At 45.4% G+C, this 15563-nt stretch overlaps 1 protein-coding gene across 2 annotated transcripts in view; it reads left to right on the forward strand.

The window, feature by feature from the left end:
- The window catches only part of LOC115084217 (GTP-binding protein 10-like), a 665348-nt gene that overhangs the window by 434209 nt on the left and 215576 nt on the right, over positions 1 to 15563 (forward strand). For both annotated transcript variants that reach the window (XM_029588786.1, XM_029588784.1), the window contains exon 22: positions 10176 to 10280. In XM_029588786.1, the coding sequence (XP_029444646.1) occupies positions 10176 to 10280 (105 nt within the window). The remainder of the gene's footprint in view (positions 1 to 10175; positions 10281 to 15563) is intronic.

Consider the following 15563-nt stretch of genomic DNA (forward strand, 5'->3'; position numbering starts at 1 on the left):
TAGCCAATTCCTTTGAGAAGCAAATTGGTTTCTTTTTCCTCTTGCTCTTGTTTACTTTTCTTACATAGAGAGTTGCCTTTCTAATAGTTCCTGTTTTTCCACTTCACCCGTCGTCTCCTAAGTTTCTAATTCCTCCTGAAGGTACTTCTCCATTTTACCAAAGTCTTTATTCTTGAAATTCAAAGCTTGGATCTTTGTATGACTTCTCTTGATCCTGGTTGCAATATTGAACCATTTCATCTGATGGTCTCTACCTACTCAGATATTAGAGATATTATATCACCCTTTGTAAGTATTAGACCGACTATCACTCCCTCCCTCTTGGGTTCCATCACCATTTGTTTGAGCAGAGCCCATTGAAAGGCATCCACTACTCACTACTACATGCAGATTCCGGAATAGAGATAATCCAATCCACATTTGGCAGACTGAAATCTCAAATGAGCAACATTTCTCCCATCTTTCCCACATTTTGGATATTTTTGACCAGATCTCTGCCAATTCTTCAGTTTCAGTCGGAAACCTGTAGACCATACCAGTGTAAATGGAAGCAAGACAGAGTCAATATAGGTGGGATACAAATGATTTAAATAAAAAAATAAGCACCATCTTCTTTTTTAAGACAGCCCATAATGCTTCTTCCCTATACTATGTCTCTTACATTTCAGCTGCTTGGGTATTTTTCACATAAAGAGATACTCTGTCCTTCTCCAAGGACAACCAGAATGGCAATCCTCACACATGGGTGACATCATCGGATGGAGCCCGTCATAGAAAACTTATGTCAGTTTCTAGAACTTTGACTGAGCCTCATTGAGCATGCTCAGCATACATTAAACCACATGTCCACACAGGGTCTTCTTCAGTCTCTTCTTTTCTGAGGAGCCTGTCGTTTCAGGGTCAGGTGAGAACCTTACTTTACCAACTTTTTGGCATACTTTTTCAAAACTTAAATTTTGCACGATTTCTTTCTTTCTTTTTTGCTGCCTCACGCGATAAATGCAGGGTCTCCTCGGTTCTTCTTTTAGCGTCCTAGGTAGGTTTGTTGACATTTATTGGTAAGTTTACTTTTGATGTCAATACCCCTGGGGCAGCCATCCATTGATTTCGATCTTGCATCCCTTTTATTTCATGATGACATGTCCACATCGGGTTTTATGTGGTGTCACAGGTGCGAGAGGATCATGTCTATCACGGACCCCATGATTTATTTATTTATTTATTTATTTACGATTTATTTTTTTTTTTTTATATACCGATGTTCATTTCAAAAAGAGATATCACATTGGTTTACAATAAGGTACAATAGGTAATTCACTATCCCCTAAAAGGGCTTACAATCTAAAATTTTTGTACCTGAGGCTAAGAGATTACAAAAATAAAATCATCAAAATCAAAGTTCTTAACAATTAAGCAAAAGGTATAACAAGGAGCATATTAAACAAATAACACAAAGGGTGCACAAATGTGATAAATGTGTCCTCTGCCTTGGGGCATCACACGGCATCGTGGGTTGAAACAAGTGCGTCAAGATGACCCCGAAGGGACATAAGATCCAGTTTGATAAGATGGAGTGCCTCTTCAGGCCAGCAAAGACCGATCCATCGGCATCAAGGATCCTGATGCAAGCCATCAATCCTCCTCTGAATACAATCTGGTTGCACTTCCTGCATCCCAGCCTGCTTTGGCATCGGTGATGTTCGAGGAGGAGTTGAAGAGGCATTTGCAGCTGCCCCTCGAGAAGGCGATGTGTGGCCTCAGCATTGCAGCATCTATGACACTGGCACACTCACTCCTTAAGCCGCTGCTGGAATCCCTGCATGCACTCATTGGTGTGTTACAAATCCAGTCGGTGTCAGTTCCCAGGGTGGAATCAATGGAGCCTCGCAAGAAGATCATGGCAATCCCAGTGCACAAGATACCTGTGGAGTTAAGAACATAAGAACATGCCATACTGGGTCAGACCAAGGGTCCATCAAGCCCAGCATCCTGTTTCCAACAGTGGCCAATCCAGGCCATAAGAACCTGGCAAGTACCCAAAAATTAAGTCTGTTCCATGTTACTGTTGCTAGTAATAGCAGTGGCTATTTTCTATATCAACTTAATTAATAGCAGGTAATGGACTTCTCCTCCAAGAACTTATCCAATCCTTTTTAAACACAGCTACAGTTAGTGTTGAAGATGTGGGAACACCCTCTCACAGTGCCTCCCTTGAACAGGAAGGCGGACGGGTTTTATCTCGTCCAGAAGGCTCTCAGATTTCACAAGCATAAGCTGCCTCACCCAATCACTGGTAGTTGTATCCGCTCTTAAGGAGGCCAAGCATTCTTGAGCCCATTCCTCAACGCCTCTGGGGAAGGATCACAGGGCAATGGATGCCTTTGAGAGAAAAGTGCTCCAGGTGGCTATGCTCATTGCCCGCCTAGCTGCCTACCAGCTCTGTAAGAGCCAATATATGCAGGACATCTGGAAGCAGCTGCAGGATGTTGCTGAGAACTGCCTCAGCAGCAGCAGGACACACTCCTGTTGCTGGTGCATAAGGGCCTGGAGTGCATAAAACACAAGGTCCACTTGACCTACGATGTTTTTGAAATGACATAGAGTATCTCTGCAGTGGGAATTGGTGCCCAGAGACTTGCATGGCTATGGAACTTGGATCTCAGACCAAAGGTACAGAACCAACTCGCTTACATGCTATGCACTGGAGAGAAACTCTTCAGAGATAAATTCAAGGATGCAGTGGCCCAACTCCTTCAGCAGTTCTCCACCAGCACTACAGATCCATCCTCCTCATCCAAGAGGTTGGTGAGGTCAGGGCTGAGGAATTCCTTCTTCACACATGAGGAGATACTATCCTCTGCCCTCTCACTCCTGTCAACAACACTAGATCTCTCTTGGCTGTCCCAGGCAGCAAAGAACCCAGAAGCTCCAGCTGATGCTTCATTCAACTCCAGGGACAGGGTTTTCACTGGATCTTAGAGAGCATAGCCCAGTCGCCTGTGCCCAGGGCAATGGATATGTTGGTTGGGGGAAGGCTGTGGTTCTTTGTGAACTTGTGGCCCTGTGTAACCTCAGACCAATGGGCTCTGTCTATCATCTGCCAAGGGTACTGATAGAACTTATTGGATGCCCCACCAAATTGCCCCTGAGCACGTTTTGAGGCCCGTCAAGCATCAGGAGGTACTAATAATGAAACTGTCCACCCTTTTAATGGCCAGAATAGTCGTACCCGTTCTACCATGGCAAAGAGAGTGGAGATTTACTCCCAGTACTTCCTGATATCAAAGAAAATAGGAGGACTCTGTCCTATCCTAGACCTAAGGGCCTTGAACAAATTCTTCAAGAAATAAAAGTTCAAGATGGTTTTCCTGGACACCTTGATCCCTTTTTTGCAAATATGGGACTAGCTATGCTCCCTAGATCTACAAGACTCATAAACTCACATTGAGATCTTCTCAAGAGGTGGGAAAACAGCACTTCCAGTATCACAGATTGCCATTTGAGCTCACATCAGCCTCACATGTCTTTATGAAATGCCTGGCCATGATAGTGGAACATCTTTACAGACTCGAAGTTCACATTTTCTCGTATATGGACAATTGGCTCATCAAGAGCACCTCTTGGGCGGGGGCCAACTGGTCCATGCGCTCAACCATCTGGTTTTTGGAGACACTAGGGTTCGTCATCAACTACCCCAAGTCCCATCTCAGCCTGTCACCTCAATTGGACTTTATTGGAGCCCTGTTAGACACGGTTCAGGCCATGGCCTTCCTGTTTTGACAAAAGGTCATCAATCTTATGACCGTCGGAGCAGGGATTCAAGAGAACCTGCAGGTGTCAGCTTGGCACATGTTCAGGATGTTGGGCTATATGGTAAAAGGCACAATATACCCTAAGGTCACAGAGGCGTCAGGTCATGCAGAATCTCCAGGATCTCTCCGGAACTCTTTGTCCTGGTGGTGAGTAATTTCAAATTTGGAATGGGGGACCTCCTACCCAAATTGTCCTTACCATGGATGCGTTCACCCTGGGTTGGGGAGCTCATGTAGATGGGCTCAGCACTCAGTCTATTTTCCACCCAGGTAAACAAAAAGGAATGAGCATTTTAAGAATACTTCTCCACTCTAATAAATATTTGGGAAAGATTAAGACATCTATTCCTTTTTGTTTACCTGACGGCCAATATAGACTGCCTACCTCTTTATTTTCCACCCAGGAACATCTTTATCAAATCAATTTCCTGGAGCTCCGGGTGATCAGGTACATGCTATGGGCTTTCAGAGATCGGCTGTCCAACAAAGTTGTCCTGATCCAAATTAACAACCAAGTACAATGTGGTATGTCAATAAGCAGGGAGGTACAAGATCATTCCTCCTGTGCCAGGAAGCGGTCGAGATTTTGTCATGGGCCCTATCCCACAGGATGGTGCTCAAGGCTATGTGTTGCAGACGGCTGCGACTGCTCTGCCTTACCTCTTTTCTTCCCTTTTCCTCCTCTTTGGGCAAGATGGCTGCCTCCAGTGCCGAGGGCCTCGGCACCTCCAGTCTAGCATGGGCGTTCCAGTCCGCCATGCTCACTCCCATGGCCTCCTAGGGCGCACGCGCGCACCTCTCTGACACTCAAATGTACGTCATGGCAGGACCCTCGGAGGCATCCCCACCACATGACGTCAATACCTCCGGGTATTTCAAGCCTCCGCTTCACAACCACCATTGAGTTAGCAAGGCTTCAATAAAGCTACTCTGACCACTCTAAGCTGCTCACTTAGACGCCGCTCTACACTCCAAGGGCCTCGCTCCTTCTGAAGCTCAAGAACCCGCTCCTCGGGGGTCTCTCACTTCCATCCCCCTTCAGGGCCTTACTAATTGAGACAACCGCTCCTCCGGAGTCTCTCTCTCTCTCTCTTATTCTACAGGACTTCTGGACTACCTGTACTCGCTCCTCGAGGGCCTACCGTTCTAGTATCCTGTTCCACGGACCTTCGGTCCCACCATTCTCTACCAGGAAGACGCCTAATCTCCTGTGAGTACCTTTGCAATCCAGTTCTCCAACGCCACCCACCTGGCTCGGCACTGCCCACACCGTAGGTCCCCACCTCTCTGAAACATCTGGGTGAGAATCTACTTCTGAGACTGTTGAACGTATTAGCACCTCGCGGACCTCAGTGCCTTATCTTCCTACTTCATTCCATCTACCATAGCAGTACAATAAAGCCTTCCATTCTTTCTGTGTCTGCTATCTGAGTTTAGCCTATCGCTGTGTTCCCCACGGGGCTCCTCCCCGTGGGCGGAGTAATCTTCACAGCAACCAAGGTTCCACATGCCACAAACACAACACTATGTACCTGACCGAAATGGAGAACATGATAGCGGACAGAGTGAGTCGTTCCTTCAGACCCCACAAAAGGACTCTGGGGAAGCCCAGATGTGTATCTCTTTGTAGTACCTTGGAACAGGAAGAATCCTTAGTTCTGCTCCCTGTACAGGACTCATGGCAAACCAGCCTCAGATGCTTAAACCCAGCATTGGGACGAGGATCTTCTGTATGCATATCCTCTAGCTCCACTGGTAGCAAAGACTTTCTTAAAACTTCATGAGGACAAAAGGACTATGATCCTCATAGCCCCTCGTTGGCCAAGATAGGACTAGTTTCTACTCCTGTAGGAGTTGTTTATCCAGAAACTGATCAGTCTGAGGCCTTCCCCAGATCTCATCACAAGGATTGAGGAAGGTTGCGACATCCCAGCCTCCAGGCCCTGTCACTCACAGCCTAAATGTTGAGAGGTTAGTATTGCAACCGCTGGATCTTTCGAATAATGTGTCTTGGGTTCTGGTGGCTTCCAGAAAGCCTTCCACTAGAAAGTCTTATGGACTGAAGTGAAGGCGGTGTTCTCTGTGGTGTGAGAAAAAGGCTCTAGATCCTTTCTCCTGTGCCACACAAAAACTGCTTGACTACCTTCTACACCAATTGGAGGCTGGCTTGAAGACTAACTCTGTTAGAGTTCATTTAAGTTCTATTGGCACATACCACTATGGTGTAGATGGTACACTCATCTCTTTACAGCCTATAATTGTACGTTTCATGTGAGGCCTGCTTCAGTTGAAGCCTCCCCTAAGGCCTCCCGCTGTGTCTTGGGACTTCAATGTGGTGTTAGCTGATGAAAGCTCCCTTTGAACCACTGCGCACTTGTAATCTGAAGTACCTGACTTGGAAGGTCATGTTTTTGGTGGCGGTTACTTCAGCACGGAGGGAGTTTCAGGCCTTAGTGACTTATCCACCTTACATGAAATTTTTTCATGACAGGGTGGTCTTACATATGCACCACAGGTTCCTGCCTAAGGTGGTGACAGACTTCTATCTTAACCAGTCCATCGTCCTGCCAACATTTTTCCCGAGACCCTGTTTGCACCAAGGCAAACAAACCCTGCACAGTTTGGACTGCAAAAGAGCCTTAGCCTTCTATCTGAAGCAGACAAAAGCCCATTGACGGTCCACCCAACTTTTTATTCCTTTTATTAGGAATAAGCAGATTCTTTCCAATTGGCTAGCAGACTGCATCTCCGTATGTTGTATCCAAGCAGGACTGCATCTTGGGGACCATGTCAAGGCTCACACTGTTCGAATAGTGTCGGTAGACCACTTGCAAGCAGCTCCCATGGAGGAGATCTACAGAGTTGCTATGTGGAGTTCTCTCCACACATCATATTATTGATTGGTTAGGGATGGCCGACACAACAGCAGATTTGACCAACCTGTCCTTCAGTACTTGTTTGAGGTTTAGAACCTGACTCTGTTCCCGCCTAGGGCCCATTGTTTGTGTTCAGGCTGCCTCCTCCTGTTACTATCAGAATTAGTTGTTATGCCTGTTGGTACTTATTGTTTGTTTTGTTGATCCCCTTTTATGTTGGGGGGCAGCCTGTAGCTAGGGATTCACCCATGTGTGAGGACTGCCATCCTGCTTGTCCTCTGAGAAAGCAGAGTTGCTTATCTGTAACAGGTCAGAGAACAGCAGGATGTCAGACGTCATGAATCTTGGCCACCACCCTGTGGAGTGGTTTCCACTACATGGGTTTCTTCTCCTTTATTATTTTATTCTTGAATTCTGTATTATAAGACTGAAGGGGACCCTGCTTGGATGCATGTTATAATGCATGCTGAACATGCTCAATGAGGCTCAGTCAAAGTTCTAGAAATTTTGACAAAAGTTTTCCATGCTGGGTTCCATCCGATGATGTCTCCCATGTATGAGGACTGACATTCTTCTGTCCTCAAAGAACATCTATTACAGATAAGTAGCTCTGCTTTCGTTAACAGGATATAGCCTGGGATGGCCATATCAGTCATGAGACTCATTGAACCAGCTATATAATAGCAACATTTTCCAAGTTGGTCTCCACCATTAAGGCCTGCAAATCTGTGATTTTGTTTCTCAGGTTACAAGCATTTGTGGTCATAACTTTCCATCTTTCATTCCTTAGTTTGCTGCTCTTCTTAGTCACCTTTTCTGCTCTTTTGCTGAAGCTTGGAATATTCAGCTGATTCATTTTATTTTCTCCTTTCACTTCCATTTTGCATAGTGATGACATTTACATCCCCATCCTCCAGTTTAAAGTTGAATTGCCAGAAGCTTATTCATGTCATGAGTTTTATAAAGCAGTGGGTTTTATGATTAAACATTTTATCTCACTTTAGCTACTGCCATGTCACACTGTCTCACCCCTGTCAAATCATCAGACACTATTGTCCTGAAGACCCTGTCTTTGTGCACATCAATTTTCAACCCACATTGTGTGCTGCATCCATGGATTTCTGAACCCCAAATGCATGACTGTACTTTATTGCATTGAATCTTAATTGCCAAGCATTTCACTACTCTTCAAGGTTTCTTAAATTGCTTCTCATTCTATCTACTCCCTCAGGGGTGTCCATGTTGTTGCGGATCTTACTGTCATCTGTGAAGACACATTTTTTTCTACCCCCCTCCACACTATTGTTTACAAAAATATTGAACAGAACCAGTCCCATGAACTGATCCCTGAGGCATTCCACTACCATGTTTTCTCAGAATGAATTCCATTTGCTATTACCCTCTGCTGTCTATTGTTTAACCAATTTCTAATCCAGTCCATAAACTTGGGACCCATTCCTAGGCTGCTCAGTTTATTAATAAGCCTCCTAAATGGGACAATATCAAAACCTTTGCTGAAATCAAAGTAAACCATGTTCAATGCAAAATTGCACCTCCTTCATCCAATTCTGTAGTCACCAAATCAAAGAAATCAGATTCATTTGACAAAATCTACCTCTGGTAACAACTTGATGCCTTGGAAACTGCAAACCACTGGATTTTCCACAGGTATGGGTTTTATTTGTGGGAGGTGGTGGTCCCGTTAGTTTCCTCCTCTTCCTCCTTTGGAAGAACCGTTTCTGCAATCCTGGTGCCATGAGCCTTCATTTGCAACTACTTGGGCTTGATTCCCCCCTCCCATTGTACTGAGCCCAGTCATCTCAGTGGCAGGCTTCAGTGGAGGTCACGCATCAAGGTTCCTTCCAGAACCCTGCAGTCACCAGTAGGTGTCACCATTGCTCAGTGATTAACTTCTTTTCTTCACCCCCCCACTCCCAGGCGATATGAATATTGCCTCTGCAGCCTCCCCAGCCCCAGTGGATCCAGGATGCAGAGTCTCAGCCTGAGAATTGAACAGGAGCCTCTGCATGGCAGTACATATCACTTGCATTGAATCACCTAGCCATCCTGTATGTTTTTTAAATTAATAAAAAATGTATATACTGTGTGATATTGCTCTGTTTAGTGTCATCTGCTTATCTTGTTTTAGTCCAGATTTATGTAAATAGATTTCACCAGTAATAACTATTCCATCATGTCTGTTTTTATGGAAACTATTTTGCATTTTTTAAGTAATGTAGTGTAAGCTAAGAAATCACAAAAACAATCAGAGCTGATTAACAGCAAAGTTAACATTTTGTAAACATTTGGGCCTTTAATTCTGTCTTCTGCTTCAGCTTATGCTCTAAAAATAAAAATATGCTACAGTGAATATCAATAAAATATATTTGAAAGGCATGTACAATGAGACTAGTCTAGCCTATAAATTTATTCCTGTGAATTAAATAGACATATGGGTAGATTTTAAATTTCTCTTTCACTTTACCGGATTTTAAATATAGCCAGTCCTGACTTGAAGTGCAGGTGGCTGGATTCATGATATATTTAAATTAAAAGAAGACTGAAAAACACAAATCTGCATCCTAAAATATCTGAAAGATATCATTAAGGAAGTAATGTCATTGCCTCTGACATATTAAATATTAAAATTCAATTATACAAATTAAAGTTAGTACAACTATTACACTAGAATTCTGTTATTACGTTCAGTTTTTGTATCTACTTATCTTTTCTAACAAGCATTCTGTTTTGAATTCCAACACTTCCACTATTTCATTTTAACAAATTTTTAATTAATTGTACAACATAGCAGAATCACCAAATAACCAGAGCCAAGAATATTAATGCACCCAGTATGCAATCAAAATTCAAGCATTCATGAAAATTGTTAATATTGCATGTTAGCATAACACTGTTTCAAGAAAATTCTGTGTCAGGAGTATGCACTGCATTTGATGTTACCTTTCAATTTGTATAGGCTAGATAGAAAAATAAAAATAAAACACATAAGTCCAGGAACCAAGAAGCTTCATAAAACATAAAATTGTGAACCCTTATTGGCATCAATACTTTAGTTAAGAAGTACTCAGCAGCAGTTTCAAAACATGAGCCACACTGCGGCAATGGAGATGTTTTTAAGTGTACTATGTATCATTCGTTTCATGACCACCTGGGTGATGTTCAATTAAATAATGACAGCTGTCAGAGATGCTATCTGACATGTCAGTCTTAGAAGCAAAAACTCCATTTGATATAAGCGTTAAGTTCATTTGGTATAACAGAATTTATATGATATATCAATTATTGTTCATTTTGCAATAACATTTTTACCCAAGCAATATTAACAATTTCCATGAATACTTGAATTTTGTAATGTACAACATAGCAGAATGACAAACGTTGCTTTGTGCTATATACTGTAATCTTGACCAAACATAACTATAAGTCCTGGGTTGGTTACTTATTATTTTCTTTTTACTACTTGTAGAAAGCGAAAAGGCATCAGGAAGATTCCATAGAAACTTCGAGGAAGAAGGGAATGAAACCAAATGCAACATTTCATGCAACTCAGATTGGAGGTCTACATACAACAGTAAGTACAGTTTCAAATATATTAACTCATTGAAAATTAGAAAATAGTTGTATTTGTACTCATTTGATGTTTAATTCTGTTTCTGTATGTACAAGCAGGGCAGTAATCAGTCATGCAAGTGGTAATATTTGTATTTTTTGTATGTCCCCCAAGCCAAAACCTCCCTTAGTAAACGTGCCATATCGACAGCAGGACCTCATCATTGGAATGCACTACTTCCTGACCTCAGACAAGAACCCTGTCATGCCACTTTCAAAAAGAGACTGAAAACATGGCTGTTTAGCCAAGCCTTTATGGACACCTAATTTCTCGCTCCTGTATCTGCACCCTCCCAATTAATATTCACATTCGTACTCCTTAGCCCACCTATCAATTTCTTCTCTTTGCTCTATTTGCTCTAACTACCATCTCTGCTGTTTCAGAGATGATACTTGAGGTCTGCTTTGCATTTCTATTATAGTTCTTATATCTTATGATATATCTTATATCTTATATCTTATTTATTTATTTATTTATTATTTATTTGAAACATTTATATACCGGCATTAGTAAGCATACATCATACCGGTTCACATTGTAACTGAAAGGCTGAAATTACAATCAACGGGGAGGGGAAACAGGGAGGAATATACATAGAGCAGAGGGCAAAGAAATTAAAGCAATCAAACAACTGTAACAGGCTATTTACAGGTATATATATATATACAGGTCTATAAATAAAGGCTTATATATAAAGGCTTAAGCAGGTTACTAACTGGAGTCTATATACAAGTAAGATCAGAAGGTAAGAACTGGAGGGTGGGGGGGGGGAGGTAGGGATTAATCAGGGTAGGCTTGACGGAAGAGCCACGTTTTAAGTTTTTTTCTGAACTTGGAATAACATGGCTCAAGCCTGAGCGTGGTGGGGAGGGCGTTCCATTGTTTGGGGCCTGCAATGGATAGGGCGCGGTCTCTAGTGGTGGAGAGGTGGGCTTTTTTCAAAGGGGGATGGAGGGGGTGCCTATGTTGACTGATCGAATGGGTCGTACAGAGTGTATAGGACGAAAGGGTTCATCAAGCCAGTTAGAATTGTGAGAGTGGATGGATTTGTGTACTATAGTTAAAATTTTGAAGAGAATACGGGATGCAATAGGGAGCCAGTGGAGTTCTTTGAGTATGGGGGGTGATGTGATCAGCTTTCCGAGAGTTGGTGATGACCCTGGCGATTGCATTTTGGAACATTTGTAAGGGTTTGGTAGTGGAGGAGGGTAGGCCGAGGAGGAGGGCATTACAGTAGTCAAGCTTTGAGGAAAGGGTAGCTTGGACGACAGTACGGAAATCATGATAGTGGAGGAGGGGTCTGAGTTTCTTCAGAATACTGAGCTTGAAGAAACCTTCTTTGAGGATGGAGTTGATCTGTTTTTTTAGATTGAGTTGTTGATCAAGAATTACCCCAAGGTCTCTTACAGTGGGTTGGGACGTGATGGTGTTGAAAGCTGGGTCGTTAGCGATCAGGGGTTTGGGAGGGAAGTGGGGAGAGATAAGGAGCAGTTCTGTTTTAGCGGAGTTTAGGGCGAGGTGGATGTTGGTGAGGAAATCGTTTATGTTGGCAAGACATGTGTTCCAGAATGCAAGGGCATCTGAGAGAGAGTTGTGGATGGGAATGATGATTTGCACATCGTCAGCATAGAGGTAGAATTTGAGGCCAAGGTCTGTGAGGAGTTGGCATAGGGGTGTGAGATAAATATTGAAAAGGGTAGAGGAGAGGGAGGAGCCTTGGGGGACACCTTGGGACAGGGGGTAGAGTGTGGAATTGGCGTTTCCTATCTTGACAGAGAACTTTCTGTTAGATAAATAGGATTTGAACCATAGCAGGGCTAGGCCTGAGATGCCTATTTCGATTAAACGGTTGATGAGGAGGTTATGATTGATAGTATCAAAGGCAGCTGAGATGTCGAGGAGGGCGAGGAGGTAACAATTGCCTTGGTCCATGCCTATGAGCAGGTGGTCTGTGAGAGAGAGGAGGAGTGTTTCGGTATTGAGGTACTTACGGAAGCCGTATTGGGCAGGATGCAGTATATTATTGTCTTCAAGATATTCAGTAAGTTGGATGTTCACAATCTTTTCCAAAATTTTGGAGAGGAAGGGCAGGTTAGAGATAGGGCGGAAGTTGGCGGGGTCTTTGGGGTCTAATGTAGGTTTTTTTAGGAGGGGCTTAACGATTGCTTGTTTGAGGGCATCTGGGACAGAGCCTGAAGAGAGGGAGGAGTTTATAATGTCTGCAATAGGTTTGGAGATGGAATTAGGGATGGAGAGGAGGGATTTTGTGGGAATGGTATCTGAAGGGTGAGATGCGGGTTTGAGTTTTCTAAGGATAGATTCCACTTCTTTAGAGGAAGTCAGGTCGAGGGTTTGGAGGGTGGGTGTAGAGGGGGAAGGTTGAAGCGGGGGGGAAGTTGTAGAGTGTACCATGGAAGGTGTGGGTGTAGAGGGGGAAGGTTGAAGCGGGGGGGAAGGAGGGGTTGAAGGAGATGGGTGTTGAAATCTGCAGAGGATGTTGGCGATTTTTGCGAGGAAATATTGGGCGATTTCTTCACTCTTGGCGGTGGCTTCGTTTTCAGGGATAGCAGGCTGGGCGGACTTGGTGAGGTTGGCAACATAATTGAAGAGGGCTTTCGGGTTGTACATGTACTGGTGGATCTTGGAGGCATAGAAGTCTCGTTTAGTTTTGAGGGTGGTTATTCTATAATGGTGGAGGGCGGTTTTGTAGCTTGAGGCGAGTTGGGGTGAGGGGGCTTTACGCCAGATTCTCTCTCGCTGCCTAAGGGTATTTTTTAGGGATCTTAATTCTGTCGTGTACCATGGTTGTTGGTTTTTTGTGGATTGGGGTAGTTTGCGCCTAGAGATGGGACATAGACTGTCAGCGATTTCAAGGGTTATACTGAACCAGGATGTGATGGCAGTTTCTGGACTGGAGCAGTCAAGGTTAGTGGAGGCATTGGAGATAGCAAGAGCTAGTTCATCTCCTGAGCAGGGTTTCCTAAAGGTAATGGTGGTGTTGTTTGTAGAGGTGTGGGTAGTGGGGAAGTTAAGAGTGAGTAAAGCTTCTATGAGGTAGTGGTCCGACCAGGGTACCGGAGAGCAGGTGGGGGGGTGGGAAGGAAGGAAGCAATGGTTGATGAATATAAGGTCTAGGGAGTGTCCAGCTTGATGGGTGGGGGAGGCAACGATTTGTCTAAGGCCTAATGCTTGGAGTGCCGTGAGGAATATCTCACAAGAGGGGGTAAGGGGGGAGGCATCAACATGGAGATTGAAATCCCCTAGTATGATGGAAGGTATTTCAAAGTTGATGTTGGCGGATAGGAATTCGATTAAGGGGGAGGGATCCCGTTCAATGGAGCCCGGAGGAGCGTATATAAGACAGATCTGTAACGACGGAGACTTGAAGAGGCCAATTTCTAGTTTGGTGGGTGAGGTGGAATGGGTAAGTTTGAGGTTGAGGTGTTTCTTGAAGGCTAGGAGGATGCCACCTCCTTTTTCCTTAGGTCTTGGAATGGATAAGAATTCATAAGAGTGAGTCGGTAGCTGGTTCAAGAGGACTATGTCAGTTTCTTTGAGCCAGGTTTCCGTGATCGCACAGACGTCTGGGTTGGCATCAGTGAGGAGGTCGTTTAGAATGGGGGTTTTTTTAGAGAGTGATTGGGCATTGAACAAAATGATGGAGAGGGTAGTGAGTCCTAGAAATTGGTTGAGGGGGGTCGAGAGGATGGGGAGGAGGGACTTGTAAGAGGGGGGTGGTCGGAGGGGGAGGAAATGGGGGCGTCTGTTGTGGGGGAGGTGAATGCGGTGGATGTGTTGTGTGGTCATTGTGGTTGAGGAGGGAAGGGGGTGAGGGGGAGAGGGGTAGGCAGGAGGAGACAGCGTGGGAGTAGGCCAACACGGACGGGATTGAGGTTTCAGTGAGTGTTGCTGAGGGAAAGAGCACAATGCAGATTAAACAGTACGGATTGGACAAAGCAGATTGATACAGAATAGACAATTTAGGTTAAACAGTGTGGATAGCGCAGATGGTACAGTTGGAACACCAGCAAAGCAGATAAGTACAGATTAGACGATATGGGTTAATGCAGATTAAACAATGTTGATAGACAGTGCAGGTAATACTCCATGCAGGTTGGACAATGCAGTTAATACAGTTTAGGATATAAGGTGGGGGGGTGGGGTGCAGGTTGTAAGATTTAGGAGGTGTGTGTATGCTAGTTAGTCAGAGCAGAATATGCAATGCTATGAGAGTCAGGTTATACTATAAAGGTTATACAGTGCAGGATGTATAGTACCTCTTACTATTAGGATGATGTACAGAACTCGTATGTGAAACCTCTAAGGAAGAGACACTACTTTGCAGTTTTCTTGTAGCCAGTGCAGTATTACTAGGCCTCAGGAGGGTGAGTAGGTTAGGAGGGCCTCAGGCAGCTGTATTGGACCACACTGTTGGGATTCTTCTCACTTTGGCGTGGAGGATGAAGGTTCGCACGAAGGGGCGCACAAAGGGGCCAGCCCCTTTGTCGCGCTCCTTCGGCGCGCGACACTCTGCGCGCGGCGCTACGCTGGGTCTAAAATTTATTACGCAGTCAGGGGCTCCTCTGAATGGCTGTCGAGGTGGTGATTGGCTGGAGCTCCGGGAGGGGGTGGGGTGTCCGGGCCTCGTGGTCGGCGGCTGGTCTGCGGCCTGGAGCGTCTGCTGGGCGGCTGCCGGGTTGGTTCGGCGATCGGAGGTCGCAGGGTAGGTGGCCGGGCGATTCGGGCCGGGGCCGGAGCGAAGAGGCAGAGCCGCGGAGAAAGCCCTGGATTTAAAGGGCTGCGAAGAGCCTCCCTCCCTGGCGCTGACGTCAGCGCAGCTCCACTTACAATTGGCTGGAGCTCCGGGAGGGGGTGGGGTGTCCGGGCCTCGTGGTCGGCAGCTGGTCTGCGGCCTGGAGCGTCTGCTGGGCGGCTGCCGGGTCGGTTCGGCGATCGGAGGTCGCAGGGTAGGTGGCCGGGCGATTCGGGCCGGGGCCGGAGCGAAGAGGCAGAGCCGCGGAGAAAGCCCTGGATTTAAAGGGCTGCGAAGAGCCTCCCTCCCTGGCGCTGACGTCAGCGCAGCTCCACTTACAATTGGCTGGAGCTCCGGGAGGGGTGGGGTGTCCGGGCCTCGTGGTCGGCGGCTGGTCTGCGGCCTGGAGCGTCTGCTGGGCGGCTGCCGGGTCGGTTCGGCGATCGGAGGTCGCAGGGTAGGTGGCCGGGCGATTCGGGCCGGGGCCGAAT

This window comes from Rhinatrema bivittatum, chromosome 2 (assembly GCF_901001135.1).
Source record: "Rhinatrema bivittatum chromosome 2, aRhiBiv1.1, whole genome shotgun sequence".
NCBI lineage: Eukaryota > Metazoa > Chordata > Amphibia > Gymnophiona > Rhinatrematidae > Rhinatrema > Rhinatrema bivittatum.